This window comes from Ischnura elegans, chromosome 8 (genome assembly GCF_921293095.1).
Source record: "Ischnura elegans chromosome 8, ioIscEleg1.1, whole genome shotgun sequence".
Classification (NCBI taxonomy): Eukaryota; Metazoa; Arthropoda; class Insecta; order Odonata; family Coenagrionidae; genus Ischnura; species Ischnura elegans.
In genome coordinates this window covers 75,431,480-75,457,638 of record NC_060253.1, presented here as the reverse complement: position 1 = coordinate 75,457,638, position 26,159 = coordinate 75,431,480, and the positions used below count along the sequence as shown (strand labels likewise).

At 36.8% G+C, this 26,159-nt stretch overlaps 1 protein-coding gene across 3 annotated transcripts in view; it reads left to right on the top strand.

Moving 5' to 3' along the window:
- The window catches only part of LOC124163352, a 271,671-nt gene that overhangs the window by 219,380 nt on the left and 26,132 nt on the right, over positions 1–26,159 (top strand). For 2 of the 3 annotated variants that reach the window (XM_046540196.1, XM_046540194.1), the window contains exons 2-8: positions 15,682–15,761; positions 16,760–16,902; positions 20,067–20,311; positions 20,864–20,893; positions 21,924–22,047; positions 23,528–23,944; positions 24,877–24,996. In XM_046540196.1, coding sequence (XP_046396152.1) covers positions 15,682–15,761; positions 16,760–16,902; positions 20,067–20,311; positions 20,864–20,893; positions 21,924–22,047; positions 23,528–23,944; positions 24,877–24,996 — 1,159 coding nt within the window. The remainder of the gene's footprint in view (positions 1–15,681; positions 15,762–16,759; positions 16,903–20,066; positions 20,312–20,863; positions 20,894–21,923; positions 22,048–23,527; positions 23,945–24,876; positions 24,997–26,159) is intronic. The other variant, XM_046540195.1, reaches the window with a different exon arrangement.

The following is a 26,159-nucleotide window of genomic DNA, read 5'->3' as shown; positions in this document are numbered from 1 at the left end:
CGAAACTATTCCCTCTCCCCCTCCACTCAACTTCTGGGATCGAAATTTAACTATGAGCAGCCGAGTTTCGATTAATTTAGTTTCGTTCTTGGGAGTAAATTTTCGTCCCGCGTCGAAACTACACTCATTGGTGATTACGTTTTCGTGCGCGAATGACACTAAACCTATGCCTCGTATTTTCGTTTCCCTCCGGGTCGAAATGAAACATTTTCGTTTCGATTACTTGCCATCCCTGCTATAAATTACATCCAAGTATCATAAAAGTAAACAGGAAATGGCATTGTATAGATTATTTTAACGTTTCTGAATAAAAAAATATGTTTGCCCTGAATATTCTTCTTTTATAACAAAGTCACTCGTAGAAATTGAAGAAGATGAGATTGTAACCTCGCTGCTACCCAGTGTATCTATGCGGCTACGGGTAATTCTGAAGAAACAAGTCAATTTATCACCAAAATATTTCACTGTATCACCTAAGACGACTATAGAAGCAATGTACCTTAATATCTTCACAACCGCAAACAGAAATTTTTCAGGGAGGAAATGAGCTAATTATAAACAAATTACCGCATTTTCTTTTCTTACAAATTTTTTTTGGAACGGAACACCGTTTCCATGATCTCGAAAAATAAACAATGCTGTCTACGCATTCCCACCAATGGAAAGTAAAGCCTTGTTCAGAGCAATTTAAATTGGAATGACTTCGTAGTTGAGAATTTGAGAGGGGCGTGGGCTAGTTTACTAGTTCCAAGCGACGAAACTCCAATTAGCGTGACCAATAATTAAGTAGATCTTAACTATTTCATAATCCTGGTCAATAATTAGGGAGATAGTAACTCCTATCGTCATTTCCAAAAACTATCGAAATTGCTCTAATAGAGTTGATTGAATCGAAGCTATAGAAAATACTCTAAAATCTATCAGAGTATTTTCGAAAGCCTATAGTTATGATCGTTTTCATGATTTATGGACAACGTGGGCTGTTATTTGAACTTCTTAGTTTGAGTTAAATTTGTAAAATTGGAAAAAAAATCCGATAAGAATAAACAGCTAGAAAGTAAACGCTTTGGTCACAGCCAGCAAATAAAGCCATTACATAATTTCGAAGTTTGCCAATTCAATTTTGGCCGAATACGCAGAACCTTGGACAGTTAGGAACCTATATATTCTACCAGCAACCATAATTTCACTCTAAATGCAATTGGATATTCAAGATACACTGCAATAGGTAGGAAAATTCCTTCGACTAGCGCAAAATAAGCGACTTTCACAAAAACAGATCAAGACATTTAGATTTATCTATGCTGAGGGATTATAATCCCTCAGCAAACACTTCCCTTTTCGTATCCTCCTCCTTTCCTTCTCATCTCCCTCCAAGCTTTCCTGGCTTTTGTCCTCGCACTCCTCCAAACTTGCCCCAGAGGTCGCTCTTGGAGCATGTAGGTACAGATAAATCGTCTGTTTATACAGTCACGGCCCGAATAAGGTTCTACGGTAAGCCTCTTCAATCTCAACACTTTTTTTAACAGATGAACAGCAGAGGATCAAGTCTCCGGAGTATCGTTGAAACATGAATTTCCACGATTGCTTCCACCCCCTGGTAACAATGAGGAGGTAGATTCGCGACTGGAAAATGCAAAACAAATATTTTCGCGTTCGTTATTAAAAGAAATATTACCCATCATTGATGACACCCGTCTAAAATCGTGGTTTAAAATAAAATTCACATAATGCGGATAATTCAATCCTTACAATTCAATCTAACTATCCAATGACATTCAATGCTATTACTTTTTCCAGGCATTGAAACGACATGCCTTGAAATGCCTTTAAATAATCATTTCTCGAGGTTGCATCCAAATACCACAGCAGACATTTTATTTGCACCTCTTAAATAATATCCAAAAAGGTTCTATGACAAAAAATTGTTGCGTTCAAACCAAACATCATTTTCTTTTTCAATTTGAAAACGATCTCATTTTCAGCCATTCTTCTCCATGACAAACTGCGATAAGAGGTTAGGTGATCTCCGAAACACGAGTGGTTTCCGAGGCGAGGATCAGGTCATGAGCTTTAATCCGTTGGAAGCCTATCCGAGCACTCTAGACCGAAATTTTCGGAGCAGCAAAACTTCGTGGGAAACTGCAGGTGGTCGAGTCTGTTTCGGAAACGTGCAAATTTCACACGCTTTTAGGCTTAACGTAAAGCGAACTCTCCAACCAAACCAAACCCTGGCTCAAAAATGAATCGCTGACTGTAAAAATAATCATTTTTGTCGTTTACATCACCTCATGACAAAGTATTAGGAATTCTAAGGAAGAATGGGGATCGTTTTTTTGTGGTGACAAGAGTGTTGACTCCCAGCCCAGTAGGCTCGGCTTCAAATCCCGGCGGTAGAAGAGAATTTTCATATACTGCTCGATCCCAGCTTGAATGTTGTCTGGAGGATATTTAAGGTCCCACACTTCGTCCGTCCGATGGGACGTTGAGCCGTGGTCCCCTAGGCGCCTTTCGCTGAGATCAGGGTAATGCTTACGCCGGGTTTCTCTCCCACCTTCCTTCCATACCCTTCTCTCACCGCGCTAATTACCTCAGCTGTCGGTCGCGTCCTCCAAATACCATACTATACCCAGGAAGAATAACACAGACCAACAAAAAAATTTTGTTTGAAAACTTTTTTTATTTTAATAGCTGATCTTTATATATTTTGATGTGCCAAATCCAAACCTGGCCTTATTTTTTCTGTATCACCCATAGTTTCCAAGCAATATGTATTTAATAGTTACTCTAATGCCCCTATACGGTACACAGGGAAATCAATTAAACACTGTTTTACATCATAAAATTGTTTGTATATACTGTTCATAACATCGTGATAAAATTGTTTGTATTTACTACAGCGTGATGATACAGGGTTCACTTGTCAACTGGAATTGGTCTACATTTTCTTTCCCTTTTTTCCTTGAAGATTCTTGTGTAGCTTTTTCTGCGATGAATCCCTTGCTGAACTTCTCGGTGAAGTACCAACAGTAATCCCCATTATCTTCGTTCATTGGACCTAATTTTTCAATTTTATCATAACTATAAAAAAGCTGTTAAATTCTAAAAATATTGCTTGATTTCATAAATGTAACTGTAAAATGTGAATAAATGGTGGGTGATACAACTTAAATACCATCATACTTGGATTCAGCAACTTTAAAAACAGAATAATAAGATATTTTCATTAAAAAAGTTTTTTCATTGTTGGCCTGTGTAATTATGGCATTACACGCCAAAATTGTACTAGGAACGGTTGGAAGTACCTATTTATAATAAATTGATCGCTTCTCGGCCTCCATAGATGTACCCCTGCCCTGACGTATGTTGGAACTCGCGAAAAGTAGAAGATATTTACTCGGTTGTCAAACGAATGATGTGTTTCATGACAGTTCGAGGTCACACTAGTTCCTCGTTATCAAGGTTAACATGTTACACTTCGTATTCTAAAATGTTAACGATAACATGGATGATTAGGACTTCTAAACGTCACGTAAGTTACCATGAGCCTTCCCACCCGATTGAAAACCCGAGAAAACAAAAACATAACGTGATTTCAGAGGAAAGAAACGATATATTTCCAATAATATTTCTTTTTCGTAGGAAGGCATTTTAAATTCGAAGACTAATATTAAAAAATCGCATAATTAGAAAATTATGATTACTTCCTTTCTTTATTCATATTAACTCCTTTTTTCCCACATTTAAATTGCTGTTTTCCACATTTGGGTGTTTTTTTTATTTACAAGAGTAAAAAAAGTTACGTTGTGTAATGCTAATGATTCGTCCGCCTTCGTCCTAAAAATGGCGTATTTTTGTATTCTAATTTTTATATTTGTAATCAAATGGCTCATTCATTGTAACTAAATCCACCAATTTGCCTGCTAAAGATTATCATTGGACAGCTTTTTGGAGAAATCTTGACAGTAATAACCCTTAAGGAGAGTGTATAAGAAGAGAAACAAAAAGCTGAACTCATCGAGTCGAAGTATCTCGAAAATGCTGTAAGTCCCTCAGTGTTTGCAAAGTGTCACGTACAATTCATGACGATACCTAAGAAACCGTTTAATATAAAATCTGAGAATCAAAAGCATGGTTGCAACTTGAAAATATTATTGGCAATTACATTACCATGAGCAATTAAATTTGGCACTTCTTTTAGTAACTAATACACTAGAGTAGATGAGACCTTTGAAGAAACAATAGCCATATCAGAGAAACTAATGAGCAAACGCATTTATAAAAACAAACTTTCAGCTTTGAATAAAATTTGAGTGTTTGAATCTATCTCCTACTACAGAAAACAAATACCTTAAGAGTAGATCAATCAAGTCTCTGCAATAAAAACATCCATGTCAGAGACTTTATGAGAAGATACAGGCACAAGTTCATAAAAGCATTACGTATAAGAAAATTCATGCCGGAAAATCTTTGCCACAAAACGTAGTGAACAATTAAATGAATTCTTCATTTTACTTACCACATTCATGTATATCTTGCTTTGATAAGGATATTATAGCATTCTAGGATTCAATTTTCACGTAAATGTTATATTTTAACGAACATTGATGAGTAAAACCGTAGGTATTAAAATCATTCGCATGTGAAATATTCCTGAAGAGGTATTGAAGAGGCCTTATTTCCAGTTATAAGTCTTCATATCACAATCCAGGAATATCAAATATTAAATAAATGAACCGATGTCAGGGATTCTGCAAATAATCCATACAGTAACTCCCAAATTTGTTCCACACGTTTTTACAATCATTTTTATCATTCTTTCACTATTCACTCCTTAGATTCAAGATAATATCCTACCTAAACAGTTTTTCAGCAGATTATAGCCGAATCAGCATCCATAAACTTTACATTATTTTTTCGTTAATTTTTTCAATTTCATCAAACTAATTCGTCAATTTACGATTTTCTTCGCAACCAATTCATTAAACAACTAAGAGAATATATTATGATGCTAGGACACTGCTCATCTCGAATTAATATCGATCAATTTCTGTTTTAAAGGCACAAATTTTGGAAGCTATTGAGGCAATAATCACTTTCCTTTGTAATAAACTTTACAAGTAGACATTACTGTGACACCAAAAGAATAACAGAGATGACAAAATTGGAAATCATAATTTTGATTGAAAATCCATAATTAACCATTAAATCTTCAACGATACCCCACGCACCTCACATTTGGTTTGACTACATCGTAAAATATCCTCTTTCCACTTCGATTAGCCTCCGCATGCATATTGTAAACGGCGGAAGTAAAATTTCAAAGGGATTAAGAGAATTAACATTGGTCACCATTTTCACATCATCTCTACTCTCTCGAATTTAGAAGGAATGAAGAGATGACCTACATTTAATGAATCTGTTAGGAATCCTGAATACATCTTAAATTCAATGCTTTGCAGCCTGACCTTTCCCTTAAATATACTCGTACATCGTATTTTTTCTCCTAAATTTTTTCTCTTGCAGTCTTAATAGAAATTTACTATTTCATCTCGGTACGAGTTTAACGTTTTCTTCATATGATAGGCCGAAGATAAAGAATAGTTTCTTCATTTAATCGTAATAAACATTTCAACTGCCATTATAGGATGCATATCATCTCCATCTCTACCGCCGAATTTCCTAAAATCACCCTTATTGAAGCGTGGATGCAAGGAGCTGAAATCAATACAGCTCTCAACGGCGTCATAAAGCAACCTTCCCAGATTTTAAAATGCTCTTCACGTACCTCAATATTCTCAAACAAAAAAGATCCAGGGCACTATTGCACACAAAATTCTCGTCACATGCAACGAGTTTGCTCGTAAGGTCACGGTAGATAGCGGTAAGAATCTAACCGTAGCCTTGGCGTCAGATAGTGACATTCCGAGAGGGTTGGACGAGAGAAATCGTATCCCCATCATAACTTCACCATAATTTCCATTAAAAGGGCTTAAGTCCTATATTATGTCTACAGAAGGCAGTAAAACCCTTGTGGTTCGATCGTGGGCAATCAAAATGGCAGTGCCTAGAGGCTCAAATCATCTGAGATGGAGAACAAGATGATGCTTCACATTATTTTCAAATTTAACAAATTTTTAAAAAATCGTTCCACTCCGCTCTCCTTTCAACGGATCGTCTCACCGTGAATAAATTACATTTTCCATCCCTTTGCCTCTTCAAGTGCTCTCTCACGGCAAGGCAAATTCGATTACTGCGTAAGAGAAAATAGTATATAGGTATATGTATAACTTAAGGGATTGAGGAGACATTCATTACATTTTCCGAAATAAAAAAAATCTCTATTAGGCTTTCCTCTCGAGGGAATATGAACGGAAATGAGCGAGATAAAAGGAGGGTAGATGGGAGATGCAAACCTGACGTCACATCTCCCAGCCTTGGCTCCGAAGCGAGGAGGCAGCGGAGCCGCCGCGACCTTTGACCTTTCCCCGCCAAACTCCACGTACTACCAACCCCCTCTCCCTCGGTGGTCCTCCGGTCCGCCATCACTGCGCAAGACTACGGAATCTCACACCGCTGCAACACCTTCCCATCATCGCGGCACAGAATATCCACGATATCGGACATAGCTTTCATTCCTGGCATAATTTCTCATTATCGCTTCTTCAGGCATATTTTTTTCGTTCCTCTAGACTTCATCACTAACTAGAAATTGACTCATTACAAGCCCGGGTAAGATTTAGATCCGCACGAATTCTTCGCGATTGAATCCACTGGAATTGGGCACGATTCGATTGGAATCGAAAAGCTTCAGTCAGCGATTCGGAATTTTTATTTTATTACATATTACTACAAGTAGTGTACTTCCTGGTGGCAGCATTACATTTAAACAAGACATTACATTGAAACAGAAAAAACACTTACAGTATAATAAAGAATACATTAATCCTAATACCACACAATTAAGAAATGAAAATTGACCCAAATAGCTCAATTTCGAACCCTTCATAATAAACCACAATATCATCAACCAAGAATCGATGAACACTTAGTAATTTTTTTTTATTTAGTATTTGCGGAGAGGTCTTAAAAACATCTCCAAGTAGGCCTTTCCACTCCCTTATTCTTCTATGTAGGAAGGGAATGCTTCGATACGAAAATATTTCGAGCATACAAACCCGCAGAGTTCAATACCGAATCACAAGTAATTGAACACTTGCCTGATAGGGCATTCCCTCTATTATGCGAGACGAACCTGCGGTAATGACCCATTTGCTAAGAATCTCTTTCCCTGATTAATAATTCCTTAAAATTTTACGCTGCCAAAATTTATTTAATCCCTATACGCAAGAGCATGGGTATTTCATTCATATAAAAATTATTTCTCTCTCTGTGGAATAATTCGCCTCTAAAACGTCATAAAGAGGGTTTTTAGAGGAAATACTTCAACCTTAGTGCTTCCATTGCTAATGCTAATCGCACCTTAACGCTCCTTATCACTAGCCAAACAATAAATGGAAGGTTTCTACTAAAAATGATAGGCGAAGCATATGTTTTGGACAATATCATTTTTTATACCAGAACGTTTCCAGGCAAATTCAGTCGCCTAAGATAGCATTTCACTATCATAATGACAACTAAAGTCGATGGAGCTTGCCAGATACAAATAAATGGAATAAAAATCTGATTGATCCATGTATGTTTTTAAAGTTTATCGACCACCAGATATCAGTTTCCTTTTTTCGACAAATTAATAAAGGTCAAATTACCATGAGGTTATCCTGGCAACTTTTCATTTGACTTGTATTCAGTTGATTTTTTTGCATGTTAACGTTTGATGGGCATGAAAGCGTATTTACCATTGAAAATTATGCACTAGGAATTTAAAGGCCACAAATACTTCAAGTTCTGGCGAATTATATACTCTATCATAAAAATACAAATAAATTTTCAGTAGGACAAAATTTTTGTTCGGAAATAAATTTCCAGGAATAAAGTTGAAAAAATATAAGCCCAAGGTTACTTAGCAATAAATCTTCAAATTTTCTCCAGGCTGATAGAGCAAAATAATTCATATTTCCGTTTGAAATCGAAAAACCTGTTCTGCCTCAATCAGCCTCAGCAAAAGCAAACCACCCGAGACATTCAGAAATTGAGTTCAACATGAACCACATGAACTACAAAGGAAATGATGCTCATACAAATGTAATTATTTTTGTTAGTTTCTTTCACTTAATGCAGTATTTAATCGAGGAGAAAGTCGTGAAGGACAAAAAAAGTGGTGCAAGCTTAATTTGGCGGAAAATCATGGTACATAATGCGCATGCCATTTTCGGCTAAATAAAATTTACACTAGGAACAACATTGGAATTTACATGACCAACGGCTATCGCCTTCCGCGAAAATTCAAAATCGCGTCAACAATGGGTAACGAAACATATATAAGCTCGGGACGAGAACAGTTTCCCTCCCATTCTCTTGATAACGCTCCCAGTAGGAGGAGTGAAACGTTGAGTGTAAAAATGTTACGTACGCAGCAATTCCCGAAAACCACCACCAACATTAAATAAAATTTAATCGGTTGGTTTCGACATACTACTTTACTACCACTGAAAAAGTAGAAAATGAATACTATAACTGCTTCAAAAAATTCTCAGCAATTCTCTTGACACACATGGTGTGAGTTACAGAGCAATTATTACCCTTAGACAATAAATAATATCCTTATTTCTCAATAGAGAAGAAATTGCTATTTCAAAGTGAAACAAATCTACTTTGGTAATATTGCGAAGAAAATTGAAGACAATGATGATGTTATCAGGAGGGTAGAGCTCATCCCGAACTAAGTCAAAATGGAATGATATTCACAAATTCATGTTAAGTGGATAGTTCTTTTCCCTTGGCCTCCTCGCACTTCGAGGGTGTCCGAAAGCTTCACCAGGGATATCAACCAGGGACCCCACGATCAGCAGCCAAGCATTCTGCCCACCAGGCTACCATGCCCCTCAGTTTAACCAATATCTATCACAAATATAAACACATATTTTAAATCAAACTTCGCGGAATTTTAACGATGAAACTGAGAAATGAACCATACGCAGGTATGCACATTTTATTCAATAACTTTGCTCCTGCGACAAGTTACAAGTACTTTATATTCGAGTCCAAAACGCGCTGATGTTTTATGTTCGATTTTTGGCTCAACAAATGTATCGGGTTGATAAAATATGGTTAGTAACCATAACTGGAATTCCTTGTTAATGCATCGATTCAGAAAATATGTGAAGCACAGTATGTGGAGAGTTGAATCACCCACATTTGTCATTCCGCGGTGAAAACCTCTTGCACGAGACTCCGAGCTAAGAAGCCGGAGTGCCGCGCGATAAAATTAATTTTAACGACTCTTCGATTCGAGAGCGGTGTTCACGTACAAAATGTAACACCGCGGCAGACGCGCACAGTAATGAGTCGTTTGAATGATTGCTTTTGTCACGCGAAAGAAACCAGGTTGCCGACCTCTGTCTCAGAGCTACGATTGCAGTCCATTACTTTGCTTATCGATCCGTCTTTATCGCCCTAAAAAAGGCACTTTGTGCATCAAGGTTTCCTTCGGCCACGATTAATGTTAGAGCATTCCGAAAACTGTCCCTTGGCAATAAAATCTAGGTACCTATTCAGAATTGATGATGCGATTGCTTGTTTCACTGAATACGTCTAAGGAAACTTGAGCATGCGGAAAATTCCACGACCTTTGTTTTCCCTTCAAAAAGCCTGGCAAAACAAAAACAAATTAATGCGTACTCAGAAATTTATTTTGCAAACAGTTTTTTTTTCTCAACTGAAACATACGAATACGAATATAGTAAAGCATAAAAATTATCTAATTCAGGTAAAAGCTAATTACATCCTAGAAAACCTTCAACTTGCAAGCAGATGCCTGAGGATTAAATTCGAAACGCAATTTCTTTTCATTGAATGTCATCCGTTTATTAAAATTAATAATTACTCGAATCAGTTATAATTTTAAATACGTATATTCATTATTATATTGAAATGTTAAATGTGAGGACGCGAATTATTTGAGAAAAAAACCTGTAATAATGCGGTAAACCAATAAAGATTGCGGAATAAATATTTAATGATACTATGATATTTTCCACCAAAAGTACTTAAATACGAAGGGAATCACAATAAATCATCGTAATCAGTACAAACAGTGGAAACTGATAGTAAATTTACAAAACATAATACATTTTCAATAAATTTACATTTTGGCGCATTGTCCAAGCGAGGAAGGCTCCTGTGAAAAACTTCACCGTGGTAGTCTTCCAGTAGGTAGGCATTCATTACTCCGTCAGTGAGCTTCTTCAGGAAATTAAAGCATACATCAAATGGCGAGATAATTTATTATTATGAATGGAAGACTACCCGAGGTTCAAATACACTTATCTAATAGAAAATGATTGAATAGAAATCCATCATTTCAGGGCGCCAGTCAATTTTTGGTTCTGTGGTAGCTTATTGTTCTTCAGCCATCTTGTAAACTACTCCCTTATGTACAAGTAAGCTCGTATAATTAAACCATACACAGGAATGCACAATTTACCCGCAACCAACTTGAACCCACAATATAACGCACCGCCTCGGATTCATAATTAACGAAACCACGAACCTTGACCCATTTCCGCCCAAACAAATTTCTACCTGCGATTGTGAATAGTCAACAAAACACACTTCCACATTCATGCTGAGGCAAAATTTGCCAACTGCTCATGAAGGCAATCTGCCTATGAAGTTAGAGTATGCAGTTAGAAATACTAGGAAATTAGTACCCACATATTACAGACAATGAGACAGCAAAAAATGTGTAGGTACTTCCTTTGGGAGCATCATGTGCTCAGAATGGTAATAATTATAATATGATTTATCGTTCTCAGATATTGTCCACTATGAGCATATTGTGGTTATAACATACAAAAGAACTCATTGCACAAAAAATACAAAATTTATAATTGAAACTGTTGGCATAGACGTAAGAATATAAGAAGAAGTATCAAAGGAAGTTAAACACTTTCAAGGGTTTGTACATATCGAAAAAACCTTTGCTTGAAAACAGACAAAGAGACAGAATCTTTCACATTCTTTGGAACACTGTTCCATAATCGTGCTCCAACAAAAGAGAATTTTCATAAGTAGTGGTTTTGTGTCGGGGGTGATGAGAAAATCAGGAGCCATTCCAGTCGAAATATTCGACATATTATAAATTACAGAAAAAAATGGTCGGCTGTAGCCACATGGCAATAACGGTGGGCCGAAATGGGTTAGCGCAAGTATTCATCGAATTACAGCCAAACGCTCGCAAGCTATCAACGTCGACGTAATATGATTCCGTGCACACCTTTAAGGCATATGCTCTCGCAGATAGCCAAAGCGTGAAGAGCACAAGGCCCACGGGGGAAGAGTGAAGGAGTAGGTAAGCTTCCTCAAGGCAAGAGAGTATCAAGGAAATTCAACAGGCACTCCCTGGAGGAGAGAGAGAGAGTAATTACAAAACTTATCGGTAGGTGGAGGAGAAGTAGGAGGTACGGAAAAAAAATTTAATGAGGCCTCTTCCAGTCCTAAATATTTACGCGAACGCGAGCAAAAGAGGAGTGATAGCATCTAAAACTGCTTCCCTCCACTTCGAAAGACCCCCTTTTACGTAATCCATAACAAAAACCTCCCTTTTAACCCCAACTCCCAGCTCAGAAATATGGGCTAAATGGAAGAGAAGATCTATCCGCAATCCCCGCCCTTATAAAGAGGTTATCTCATCTAATCTCGTTCCTGGGACTCTCATCCTCCTCCACCTCCCACCACTTGACAAGACTCCTCAAAATCCCCTACCTCCCCTCCGCCGCCCTGCTCTCCCCCCATCCCACTTCCCCATTCCCTCCGGCAGGCCACCCCACTCCCTCCCCTCCGTCACCGCTACCTCGCCAGGTCCTCAGCCCTGATGGGCCAACAAACCACCTTCCCAAGGTTGCCCTTATAGAGCCCCTTGTACAATAAATTAACGTAGCGTAACTTGACTCATATACCGATAGTTGAAATATTCCACCAATCATATAGCACACAACGCCCATAAATCGATAATTAATTCTTACCATGCTGAACTTAGTACTGTAAATCTGTGTCTATAGTGCTGGTGGCTATTTTAAATACTTTTGTGTTATTTTTTCACAACCAACCGTTGATGAGAGGAATAGGTGTTTGGTATCATTTGAAATAAATACTTTTACTTTGAATTTTTCATTTGTTTATTTATAAGCTGGTACCACATTGTTAAAAAAAATTGCGAACTATGATTTTTCAAAAGACGGGTGGCGTAACATTACGCTCTTAGCACGCAAAATAAGACTGCCGATATTTTCTATTACCGGATGCTTCAAAATGAATAGAGGGGTTTTAACGCTTTCTAATATTTATGACACTAAACTTTCGGCTTTAAATTATACATCAAATGAAAGATCAACTCAAACAGTTTTACATACAATCTAACAAGTTTTCAATGTGAGCACCATTCGTCACACGTCAAGGCGATATGCGAGTACTTCGCAAACGTTGATAAGTGTCTCTCGAGTAACTGTGACAACATCTGCTTCAATCCTGTTTCTCAATTTGGGAAGGGCAACTGGTAGTAGAGGCACATATGCGCATTGTTGCCAACAAAAAAGTATTTGAGTTGCTCTTTCCGCTATTCATTTTGAAACACGCATTACTATCTCATACTACATTCCATACCACTAGTCGATATCAAGAGAAATTATAACTTGCCTCAACCAATGAGTGCGCGAAGAAGAGCTTTACAGTTTTTAGTTGCTGTGACAGAGTAGATTCTCTCTTCAACCTTCCCAATCAATAGATAAACTACTTTAAGTTGTTTTGAGTATGGCATGACCTCTTTACTTTCCATACTTTCGATTATTTTTCAACATAATTATCGATTTATTTGGAGACTGTAATAGCATTTCATAAATTCACCACTGATTTGAAGATGGCTTGACATCCGGAACTTGTTACAGTAATAAATTTCAGGCGGCAAGAAGTATAATTCATTACAATTTTCTAAAATGATTCACTTAAAAAACTTAAAGCGATAAGTTTTGTTTACACTCGTGTGTGTTAGTATGAATTCAGTTCGACTTATAATAAAAAACATATCAGAATTGTAAATAATCACTCAAAACCAAATAAATACTTCCGTTTCTTACTAGATCGTTTTAAGGGGACGCATCACCGCCACTCTAGATGGCGTAGTTTCCCTTTTTCCTTACGAATAACTTCGTTAAAAATTAAGCTTCAATAATGAAATTTTCCGGGTACATAAATTAGACCATTCTCGACATTTTCCTGTATCGTGAAAATTAAAATTTACCTCAATACTGGCAAATTACTTGTTTAAAACTTCATCCATAATCATGAAATTTTCGGGGTACTTACGTATCTATATAAGACCCTTCTCGACATTTTCCTTTGTGATGAAAATTAAAATTTACCTCACTATTCTCTCAATTTCATGCATTAAAATTGAAAATATGAAACAAGAAAATGCTGACGAGAGTTGAATTATTCTCTATTTCCTGAAATATCACGTTGACAGCATAAGTTTCAAAGAATTAATATCTTAAGGAATAAAAGACAAATAACGACCGATCGAGGGGGAGTCATGCGTTCTCTAAGGTCCAACCTTCCACAACTTAAAGAGTTTTCTCTGAAAGCAAGATGACTTGCGTGCCAGAGCCTCCTTTATAAGAGTATCCACTCGGCCCAACACGTTCAACCTTGACCTGAAATTATATCCTATCGTCTGCTTGGTCCCAGGAAACTCCTTTTGGAAGCTCCACCGAAAATTGAAGTGGGTGCAATTTGCGGTAAAACTCGCTTATAACGAATTTCAGGAGACCATCGTTTTATTTCGCTATAAATGAGATTTCGTTATATCCATAATAAAGGATTTTGCCTTATGCATCGCAGGATTGCCGGCTAATATTCCGTAAATCGTCTTTATTTGAGCAACAGACAGCAACATTTAACCATCAAAGGGCCGTAAACGAAAGGATTTTAAAATCAACAGAAGAACTATGTGATCATGACCGCACGTAAGAACAACTGAAGATAAGGCAAGGGACGGTTAAGTAGCCAAGATGGCCGTAATTTCTTTACAAAAGAGGAAATAATTCCCCAAGGTACCAAAGAATAGTTCATAATAGCGGGGATTTCGTATCAGCCGAACTCGTTACGTGTGGGGAAATTAACATAGGCGATAATAGGAAAGTCCAAGGGACCGTGAACTCACCTCATTACAGGCAGGATTTCGTGGCATATGTTACCTTTATAAGCGAGTTTTACTATACATCCTGTTCTCTACTCACTGACATTACAAAAGCTGAGCTTAGCTTTCTGCGCTACATAAAATAATGAAGTTACACTTATATACACAATAAGGAAGTCGCACTTAAATATGCACCAATTCAGGTATGATTTCATTTCCTATGAAGCAATTATATCCCGGCGAATTAATTGAGAGAAGTTTTTTCGTGATTTCCACCGGTTTTATACGCTGTATAATACCAACGTTTCAACGGACGACTCCATCATCATCAGGGTAAGGTTCGGGTTGGTGTGGTGGCTATAGAGTTGCCCTCTCACCCAGTGGGCCCAGGTTCACATCCCGGCGTTGGCTGAAGTTTTTTTTTAGAGATTTTCCACTTCCATAGTAAATTGAATGTTGGGATGAAGGTTATTCATGTGCTGTAGGAAAGCAGGCAGCGTCTCTTGTCCATGCGGCCACACGATGAAAGTATCGTCGACATAGCGGAAGTAATATTTCGGTTTGAATTTGGCCGTCGATATGGCCCTCTCCTCAAATCTTCCATGAAAAAATTTGCGATGGCTCGAATCCCTTCTTTTCAAATATTGGTTCAAAGAAGAGAATGCAAAACCTTAAAAATCACACGACATCAGCATATTTCTAAGGCAATCAACAAACTTTCATAACAAGGGCTCCTTGAATTGTCTGAAAGCGATTGTTCACGATATCGTCATTTTTGATAATTTTTCAACAAGGTTGCAAGGTATAAACACCTTTCTAAGTCTTAAAAAATCATAAATTACGGCAACATCTCCAACAATTGCTTTATAACTACAGACGCGTCGCATTGCGATAATATATAACTTATCTCCTTGATATAAGCAAATATTATTACACGCACGCTATTTTGGTTGCATATATAGCAGGGGGAAAAGCTTCAACCACACTAAAATGAATTCGAGAGATACTTAACGGCTAAATTAATACGTAACATTAAAAGGAAATTGAGAAAAATAAAACCAATTAAATTAGCCGATCGATTTTTACAACAAAGTTCATTGTAACCAATGCCATGTAAATTTAATCATGACCTCCTATCCTGCATTCAAATTTCAATTCACATATTTTTTAAATACACTCTCATTACATGTGAAATGAATCATTGAATTATTTTCACAGCTAAAATCTAGTATTTATTGAATAAAAATAATTGGCAGTAGAAGCAAAATTTTCAGCCACAATAATTTCAATTGCAATTTTCAAATAATAAATAATACCTAGATTCCTTTAAGTGTACTCTTAATGATATTGCCCATAATTTTTTGCAGATTTTACCAAGTACGGACTGCACTCAGAGTATCCCCAAAATTACCTGTCAAGGTGGAGGTGAATCTGGCTCGAAATCAATGTAAGTACCCAGTTCTGTTAATAGCCGATATTACTTTATTTGTCTTTTATGAGTTTCTAAATATATTAAAATTGTGGGAAAAATAGTTTCTTAAACTTGAGTTAGATTGGACGGGAGTACGGTAGATAAATTCACTAGCAATAATTACATATTCTGACTACTCTTGCTAGCAAACAGGTATAATTTTTTTCAGAAATTAAATGGATTCGAGGATAAACTGACCTATTTTTTCTAATTTTTTTCCAAGGCTAGCAAAATTGGAAGTAATCTAGCAACTACTTCAAGCACTAGCATCTTTGACCACAGGATTAGTAGATAGTAAAGTTACCCAAAAAACTCCACTAAGTAGTATGCTAATAAACATAACTCATCTCTTTAGTTAAGTGAATGAATGTTAACTAGAAAAAATGGAAATATTTTTAGACTTACATTGCAGGTGTAGCACAGGCTTTCTATTAATTTTACGTTCATCGAAGCAATTATTGAGCCACTGAGGATATCCTGCAAAGGAGTATTAAAATATTTTTCCTTGAAATATAAAAATATGTGACATTAAATTGCTTCTCCAACATTGGAATACCAAATATAAAACTAATAAAATAACAATGTTTCTTTGGTCAAAATTATTCAAAAGATACACAGACCTTTTCATAAAAAATTCTATTTTACATAAATAGATATATACACTAGTAAAATTGCAAGCAATCACAGTTTATAGGCTGCATATTGTAATACAATAACATAAGTTATGAGTAAAAACTTCACCAACAAAATGAAATGAATGCATACAAAGGCTAGACATCAGTGAATCAGGCTCTTCAATTTAGCTAAGCTAATCATTCTGGATGAGATGGGTAGATAAATTGGAAATTTTGATATGGTGATCACACTGGAGATTTTTAATCAAACAAGAATAATCAATGATATGATATACCATGATAATAACATATTATGTACGTATTATGGCTCTAAAATTCTTTTTCTGGCCTTAATTGCAGTGGGAAAAGAACTTGTCTTTCCAGCTTGTGTGGTGAATGGTGCAGGAGTAAGCAAGACTTTCCAAATACTCTACCGAAATGAAGAGGTGCTTTTAGATGATGTAGTGACATTTCGTGCTCATATTCTAGTTGATAGTCATAAGGTAAGTGATGAGCTTCAATCAACTGAAAACTTTTTACATGAAAAACTTTTCTCCTAGAACATTAAATTTAATCCTTAGGTGCCCATGAATATGCTTTTGGTTTCTGCCTTAAAATGGCCAGGATGCTGATATATCAGCTTAGTCCCACTTAATAATTTGTTATAATTATTTTGAGTTAGTTTCACTTCTATACTACAGGGTGGGGCAGAATGGACTCTCTAGCGGGGTGGGAGTAGTGTCGTTTGGTGGGGGAACCGATGCCATTTTTTAGTAATCGCCATGAAGTGGTCTGGTGAGCATCAAGGCTTTGTTCTAGAAGCGTTCTTTATAAACAATAATGGTGTATTGGCGACGCAGAGGGCTTTTCGTAGGCGGTTTGGTTTGCCTCGTCATAACAAGGTTCCTGATGCAAAAATCATTAGGAAATGGATCACTAGTGTGCGGGCGACAGGATCTGCACTTCCAAAAAAACCAGCAGGGCGACCTAAAAGTGTTAGGACACCTGAAAACATCGTGGCAGTGAGAGCGTCCATTGAGCAGTACCCATCGAGCTCTGCGTGGAAACATGCTGCTGCCCTTGGAATATCGTCCAGAACAGTAAGGTGAAATTTAGACACTGACCTTCACTTACACCCCTACAAGATGATGGTCGTTCAAGAATTGAGTCCACAAGACTGAAACGTACGGATGCTTGCAATGCAATTTTAACCTCTGTGCAACCCGACGCTATTCTGTAGTCTAGCGATGAAGCGCATTTTCACCTCTCCGGCACAGTTAATAAGCAAAATTTTCGGTACTGGGCGACTGAAAATCCTCATGAACTTCACCAAAGACCTCTTCATAGCCCCAAAGTGACAGTTTGGTGCGCCGTGTCCTCCATAGGCATTATTGGGCCTCACTTTTTTGAATCTCGAGGTTTAACTGTTACTGTTATCTCTGAGCGTTATTGTGAAATGCTGGAGAACTTTTTTCAACCTAAAATGGAGGAGTATGGTCAGCAATATGACACATAAGCCTTTTGGTTCCAACAGGACAGTGCCACGGCTCATACCGCCCTTCGTTCACGCCAAGTCCTGCAAAGACAGTTTCCCGGCCGCCTGATCTCATTACGAGGCGATGTTCCGTGGCCCCCTCGCTCCCCGGATTTGAGTCCATGCGATTTTTTTCTTTGGGGATATCTCAAAGCTGAGGTTTACAAAGTTCGACCAAGGACCTTGGAAGCTCTTAAAGAAGCAATTACAGATGTCATCGTTGGAATATCAGAAGATATGCTGAGAAGAGTTTTCGAAAACTTTTTTGAACGACTCAATATGTGCATCGCTCGCCAAGGTCGTCGCCTGGATGAAAAAATTTTCAAAGTCAAATAAAAATAAAATGGCATTGAATGTAGTTTTGGGAAATATAAACGTTTTAAAACTATCTTTGTTAGTTTTTTCACAATTCACCCGTCAAATCAGGAAGTCCATTCTGCCCCACCCTGTAGATGTAATATCTTTGTTTATCACTCCTGAGGAAACAGCATTTCTTATACAATATACATATATTGTGTTTCTTATGAGCAAAAGACTTTTTTCATATAGAGATTTATTTATGTAACTGTCAGAGGTGTTCTCTGAATTGAGCTTGACCTTTCTTGGAATGAAAATGGAAATTGCCGTTAGAGCATCAGGGTTAAGTTGAGACAGGGGAGAGCATTGAAGATTCAATTGAATCCTATCAAATCCTTAGACTGAATATTTGATTGCACATAGAGACTCTAAATTCATACAATCAGAAGTTGGCATAAGAATTAATGAAATTAATACATATTAGTATTGCCTTTTTTATGAATTTAGAACATATATTCAACAATGGATGGAAAAAGTATTGTCAGCGGTACAACGGGGAAAAAAAGTATTCCATCAAATTTTTTTCTGCCACTGTTGCTCTTATTGAAAGTAGGTTCCCTCTCTGATGATATATCACCCCCTCAGTATTATCACTCGAAGTAAACAGTTGTGGGAAATTCAGATAAGTACGGTCCTTTTCCTGTGACTAAGGTTGTGGAGGAATACATATCACCTGCCCACCTGTCCCAAGCGCAAGTCCCACTGATCACCAGAATGGTGGCACATTCGATGTTCTTTAAAATTTATGTTCTATTTAACTCTTGCACCTTCCTATCCCCTACTATATTTTGTTGTGATACTTTTCCCCAAAGTACAAAGATGTCTCTTTCATAAATCTCAATCCCACTCATCCCAAGAATGGCAACAGTAATCCTCTTCTTGCATTTTTATTTTCCTTTACAGTTTTTGAAAACACATTCAGGCAACAAAAAACAAATTGCCTATTCCAGTGCAACATAGCATCATTTAAAAAAAAACCTTGCATGCAAGGCTTAAAATAATTAGAGTAACTGCAGCAGAGCTTCAATTGTCCATTGAAACAGATGGAAAGGCCCCAATGGATAATCGAAAGAGATCATCCATTCATGATGATTTGTTACTCTAGTTTCTGCTCCATGCTTCCTATGTCACTTTTGCTCCCATTCCATTGAATAATTAGTTGCGTTGAGCTTGGGAGTTCACATCCCATTTGACCATAAATTTCCCCATTGAACCAAACCTAAATTTGCCACAGGATTGAAATGAGAATGGGCGGAAAAGAGTTAATTGAGGAGGTAAGGAAATGAAGGGGAGGGTTAAGGGGACAGGCTTGGGAAGAGATGGATAGATGAGCAATGAAGAGTTGTGTAATGAATAGTTTTTTTAATGATGAATAATCAAGGCTTTGCAGTATTTACTTATCTGTTAATCCTTATACTGCCAGACCATTTTGAATAGGATGTGTAAAAATTGCCAAAGTCCATTTTAATCAAGTTTGCATGATTTTATATTATTAATTATTTCAAGCAAATGATTATATTTTGTCTAACTTATATCCCTTTGCTTAAGATATTTTTTAGGCTGAGAACCATGGAGAATAAAGCAGTAGAATCAATTATTTATGTAGAGGAAAAATATCAATTTATATATTATTTTTCTAAACAGTTAGGACGATAAATTGGTCAGTCCCAGTTTATGTGCATTCAATACAGGTGGAACATGTTCACCTGCTAGTTGTAAATGGGTTGATAAATTCACGGCTCTTAATGTCACTTTTGTTTTTTTCTCCTTGTTAAGATTGAAGAAACGTTAGAGAGAGCCGACTTTCAACTCCAAGTTGAGCTTTGGTTCACGGAGCAAACATTTGGACCAGAGCAGCACAGCTCAATTGCCTGTGTGTCTGGAAGGACACTATTATTACGCTTCATACCGACGAAGGGTCTTCATTATCATCTCCCAGTTTTATTTGATTACTTCCATTTAGCTGCCATTACCTTAACAGTCCATGCCACCCTAGTAGCTCTTCATCAACCATACATTAAGTGAGTATAATTCGTCAATGTTGAAATATTTGTGGATTTAAATACAATTTGTGGTCAAAATGACTGCATAGCATGCATAATTCTATATTTCTATCACAATTAACATTCATGAGTAACCTGAGAATGAAATTGCACAAAGATGCTTACTAAAATTAATTAAGAAGTATTATAGCATGAAAGTAGTATTTTCCTCCAAAAGAATTGGCTATATGTGATTGCGTGTAGGAAATAAAGCTGACAAGTTACAAGAAGACAAAAATTTAGTCAATAATTTGAAAGACCCATTATTTCAAATGCTGAACATAATGCTCTATGCAATAAAAATAGCACAAAAAAATATTATTTCTAACTGAGCAACCACATGTATCAAAAAATGAGGAAAATACTAATTTAATTTTTCATCAATGAGTAATGACAAACGGTTTGAAGACTGAATGGAAAGTATTATTTAAAATGCTTAATTTTCACTTTCTCATATTCTTAATTTAAAGATAACTAAACAACTAATCATCTAAAATTCCATCTTTTTCTTCCTCACTGCTGCCTGATTAGAAAAAGTATCCTGCACTATGTTCAAAGTTGGTAAGTCTATGACAGCATTCAAGTGCATGTTTAACCCCATAGCAACCTTATCTACTTTTTTACCCATTTAAGATTATTTTTAAGCATTAGATAAAAGAATCTAGATGATTTACCATGAATATATAATGATAAATTTTCCAAGGTGCACCCATTTGTAAAAGAAAACTCATCTATAAACTCTCATCTATAATTCACTTTTCTAAGCACCGAGGAATATTATTATACACAGATCAACTGAACTTGTTTAAGCTCATACTACTAAATATTACTCTTCTGAGAACTGAACAAATAAGTAAAGCTGATAGCTATGATAGAGTGGTAAAATGGACGCTTGGGAATAATTTCTTTTCATAAGAAGCGAGCACGACAAAATTTAAGGGTGACAATCATAGGTGGATTTAGGGGTGGAGGTACGGGGGCACGAGTCCCCCCACCCCCAGACACTTACAAAATAGGCAAGATTTTTAACAAGTTGAGTATGGATGCCGAGAATTCTCGACATTTTTTTCCCGAACGTTCCGAACGGATGACGAAGATTCTCGTCATTTAGGCGCGTCAACCTAAACAATTTTAAAGCGTGCAATACGTATTCACTTGTGATATGCTTTAAAATTGTTTAGGTTGATGTGCCTAAATGACGAGAATCTTCTTCATCCGTTCGGAACGTTCGGGAAAAAAATGTTGAGAATTCTCGCCATCCGTACGCAACGTGTTAATATGGTTATCATAATGTTTGTTTTGTTATGTGTATTATGGAGCCTCAACCATTTAACTTCATCTTTTTAACTCTCATATTAAAATAAAGAGAATATTTCATATAGTAATTGTTGTATGTTTTTTTTTATCTAAAATATGAGAAGAGGCCCTCCACCATTCCTCCACCTCACCCCAAAAAATTCCTGGATCTACCCTTGGTTGCAATATAAGGGAATGAATATAATTTCAATGAAGGACATTTTTCCTTAGAAAAATGTATATTTTACTCATATGCCTTCCATTCAAATTCTCATAAAATCTACTTACTTTCCAGCACACCCCGTAGTGGTAAAACCTGGCTAGGAACAACTCAAAGACTAAACTTCCGTCAACCACCTCAGTCAACCATGGAAACCGTATTCTTCGGAGGACACCTGGTGAGGGGAAAGGTCAAAAAAGTATATGAACTTCCATTTCCATATAGTGCATCTGAGTTCAGTGTGATTCTTTCAAACACTACTTCCTGCAAATTCCATCTAACTTTGTTTGGAGAGTTCAATTTCTTGGAATGGGATCACTATAGCTAAAGGTTTCAAGGCTATCCAGGCCCATGATGTGCTCTTTGCTAAGGAGTCAAGAATGTTGAAGTAACAAACTAGAAACTGAAAATGTTCTTTCTTCATTAATTGATAACTTTCAATGAAAAATCATCATAACCAAGAGCAATCAAAGGAAAAATAGCAAATTGAAATAAATGATTATTGAGCTATAAATTGTAAATATGTATTTCATAAATGAAACGATTTGCATACCTTGCCTTTTAATCCAAATGTCATTGGTAGATTACTTTTCAGTGTCTTTCTAGCTCATCTGCCATTATGTATTACTTCAACATCAACAGAGCCACATTTAAAAGAACGAAAAATAAAATGATCATCCATCAAGGTTTTTCATATTTGTAAGAGTTACTGATATAGATGGCATCACATGCTTCATAAACATCAATTAAAATGTAAGCAATTAACAACTATTGGCCTTCAGCAGCAATCAGCATATGTAATGAGGCCATTCTTCTTTTTCTCTCTCATAATGTCCTACTTAATGATCATCTACCTTGGTCTTCACTAATATGTGGATATGTGATTGTCTTTAATTTGCACCAACATGGTTGTCATAATCATCTTTAAAACAAGGTTGGAAAGTGGAAATGCTTCTTGAAAATTAGTTAATTTCTTCTAGATGTATTCGTTTGGTGTAACTCTTTGCTTTTTGGATGTTCTATAAACACCAGCATTCGCTTCACACAACATCTGCACATCTATATCTGTGGTAGTAAATGTTTTTCCATAACCACAAATGACGCAATGTGGCAGATGACACTGTCAGTGGCTTTTTGTTGTGTTGAAATTGGAACTTCTTTTATTTTCATACACCAATTGTAAATGCTTGGAATGGAAGTTTAATATGCTAACAAATTAGTTAAAAATTGAAATTCTGCTTGGTTGTAAATCCATTTTCATTGTTGGTGAAATTTAGTAGAGTATAACTTGCATGACTACCTTCCATGTGTTTATACAGAAAAAACTGATTTTAAATTTCATTAAAATCTTGGCTGGATATATGATTTAAAAAATTTTAAACCAAAAATAAAAACTATCAAACCAAGTGTTTCAATTTTATTACATTAAATATCTTGATGAAAATCAGACTGTGCTTGGTTATATTTGAAAACTTACTGATATAAGTTATTTTTCAACAAGCAGCAATAAAATTATGATTCTTTCTCAAACTAACATAGACGTTATGTCATTTGGCACGACAGAAATGCAGTACATACAAGAAAATTTTGATGATTCATAAAATAATAGGTAATGCTGAAAAGCTCACACACTGACCGTTTTAATGATGGCATCCACTCCTCCTATTTGTCCCTCACAGGGCACAACTAAATGCGTCAGTTCATCATCTTCCTCATCTCCCGTTGGCTGTGGCAGTACATCTATGGGCAGTAGCACTGGGGGTAGTGGAGGCGGTATCAGTAGCAGCAGCAGTAGCCGATTATCTCATGCGAGACATGTCCATCGAGAGGTTTGCAGTGTGTTGCTCGCAGCATACGAGTCACTTCAGGGTAAGCTTCAGGAGTTCATGAGGCTGTTGCCAGTGTGGCAACAGGCTAAGCTTCAACAGCAGCAACTGCAGCTACAACAACAGCGAGCGCAGCAGCAAGGTACATCTCCACTCTCATCTCAGTCAGGGAACGCAAAAGGAGGACAGCAACAGAACCAAACATCACAAACTCAGCAGCAACTCCAAGAATGCCTACAAAGATTAGGAAATCTCAATGATTTAACGAAGGTAAGGAAATCAACTATTCAAAACTTCATGAAAGAACGTGCCTGATAGTACAATTGTTTTCATATACACATTGCACAAATAGCTTGTGGAAAAGATTACACAGAATTTTGCAGATGCATGGGTTCAAAATTCAGGAGAGTTAACTGACACTAATTGCATTTCCATTTCCCCACCTGCTGGTGCCTTCATCTCAAAACAATTGGAAAAGTAAAAGTTTTAGGTTTTCCCGGCGTATAGATTGATGAAAAATTTCTTGGGATTTCCACCGGGTGTGGTATTGGGTTAATTCTGAAGCTGAGGAATGTTATTTTTCTAAAATGGTGTGAAAATTTTGTTTCAAGGTGAATGATGGACTTTGGATAATTTACTAAAATGCCTTAGCAATTAGTTCAAGGTGCAGGATGAGGTTATCATGTACTCTATAGATTACTTTTCCAGTCGATGAAAAATTTCTCACGATTCCCACCGGGTGTGGTATTGGGTTAATTCTCCCAACGTTTCAATGGCTGAGTCTGCCATCGTCTTCAGGGGTTAACTCTTAATGGTACTTTTTAATGGTACAGTACAAAATTGCAAAGGCATTCTAGTAAATTATCCAAAGTCCATCATTCACCTTGAAACAAAATTTTCACACCATTTTAGAAAAATAACATTCTTCAGCTAGAGTGAATATTGCCCCTGAGTGAGTAAAATTCAACTGAAAGTTATAATTTTTGATAACACAAAATGTAAATACACATGATTTGAGGTACATCAATGACTTGAACAAGATATTCAATCCCTTTCTATTTTCATATGTGGTAAGTAGAAACAAGAAGATTCAGATATCAAATTGTCTCACACATTTTCTTGTAGTGTTTTTATACTTAAAATTTAACTCAAAAAAGAATAATAAACAAAATTCTTTATTCAAAATTCTTCTTTTTTTACAGGATAGCCAAAAGTATGCCAACCAAGGTACAACCAATCAACATTATCAACAGCGATTACCTACCTCTCTTTTATTGAACAATAAGCTCACAAGTGCAGATTTCCAATGGGACAGACTCAAGGTGAGAAGTAAATATAAAAAAAGGAACCCAAAACATATATCATGTAACACAAAAAAACTATCTATGTAAAAGAATTACACAAATTGAAAAAAATGTCCTTATCTTTCCTTGCCTTCCGCGATTACCCTCAATTTTCAACCATATCTGGTAAAATCCACCCCATTCTACGACGGCATAACATTAAAACCATCCATCTGACACCACATAAATTAAGGTACCGTTTGGTCAGAGCGAAAGATCCTATTGGGATGAAGACACCAGGGGTTTATGGAATTCCATGCGAATGCTGTAAAATATACGTGGGGAGACAGGCCAAATGATAGAGATGAGGCTAAAGAACACCAACCAGAAAAGTCGGCTATGGTGGAACACAGCATTAATAAAGACCATGTTATTAGATGGGGAGATACAAAAATTCTTTTCCATGCACAACATTACTAGAACTGCATAATTAAGGGAGCCATAGAGATCAACCTCAATCACAAAAATTTCAATCGGGACACCAACTTTCTACCTAGCAATGGAGACCAGTAATCAGCTGTATAAAAAACATAAGGGAAGAACATGAAGAATTTCAAAAGACCTACAGCCAATCAGAAGACACCTGAGCCATATAGGGTGGTTTCCTATTATTTTTTTATTGCCTAAATCGAAAAATTATTTCTCCTGGAGTACACATTTCACGCTATCTATTTTTCGCGATTAAATGAAAATTTTCAAGCACGCGAAAACACGGTGGCTAAGTATGAATGCTGGGAAAAGCCCATGTGACGTATTTCTGGTTCCCGCTGCCACCGTGTGAGATGACCTTGGCGCAAGGCTTTGAGTGCAGCTACGAGGCAGGCTGCTAGCAGGTAGCAGAGTACCCTGCTAGCAGGTAGCGCTTGGCTTAAATAAGGATTATTAATACCCTATCAAACGAAGGAAACTTTCCGACCTTAGGCAGTTTAGGTGATTATTAAGACATTTCCCTGAGCTCTGTGCCTCATGCATGCATTGGTAATATCAGATGATGTAAAACCCCTGACTACTCGTATAGAATCTAGGTCCCTGTGACATCACCTGGAGTGGCATCGCATGGGCGCCTATCTGGCCTTTTTCAAATGAGATTAAAATTGACCATTAACATTCGTCTAAACTGGGATTTCTAAAACCAAATTATG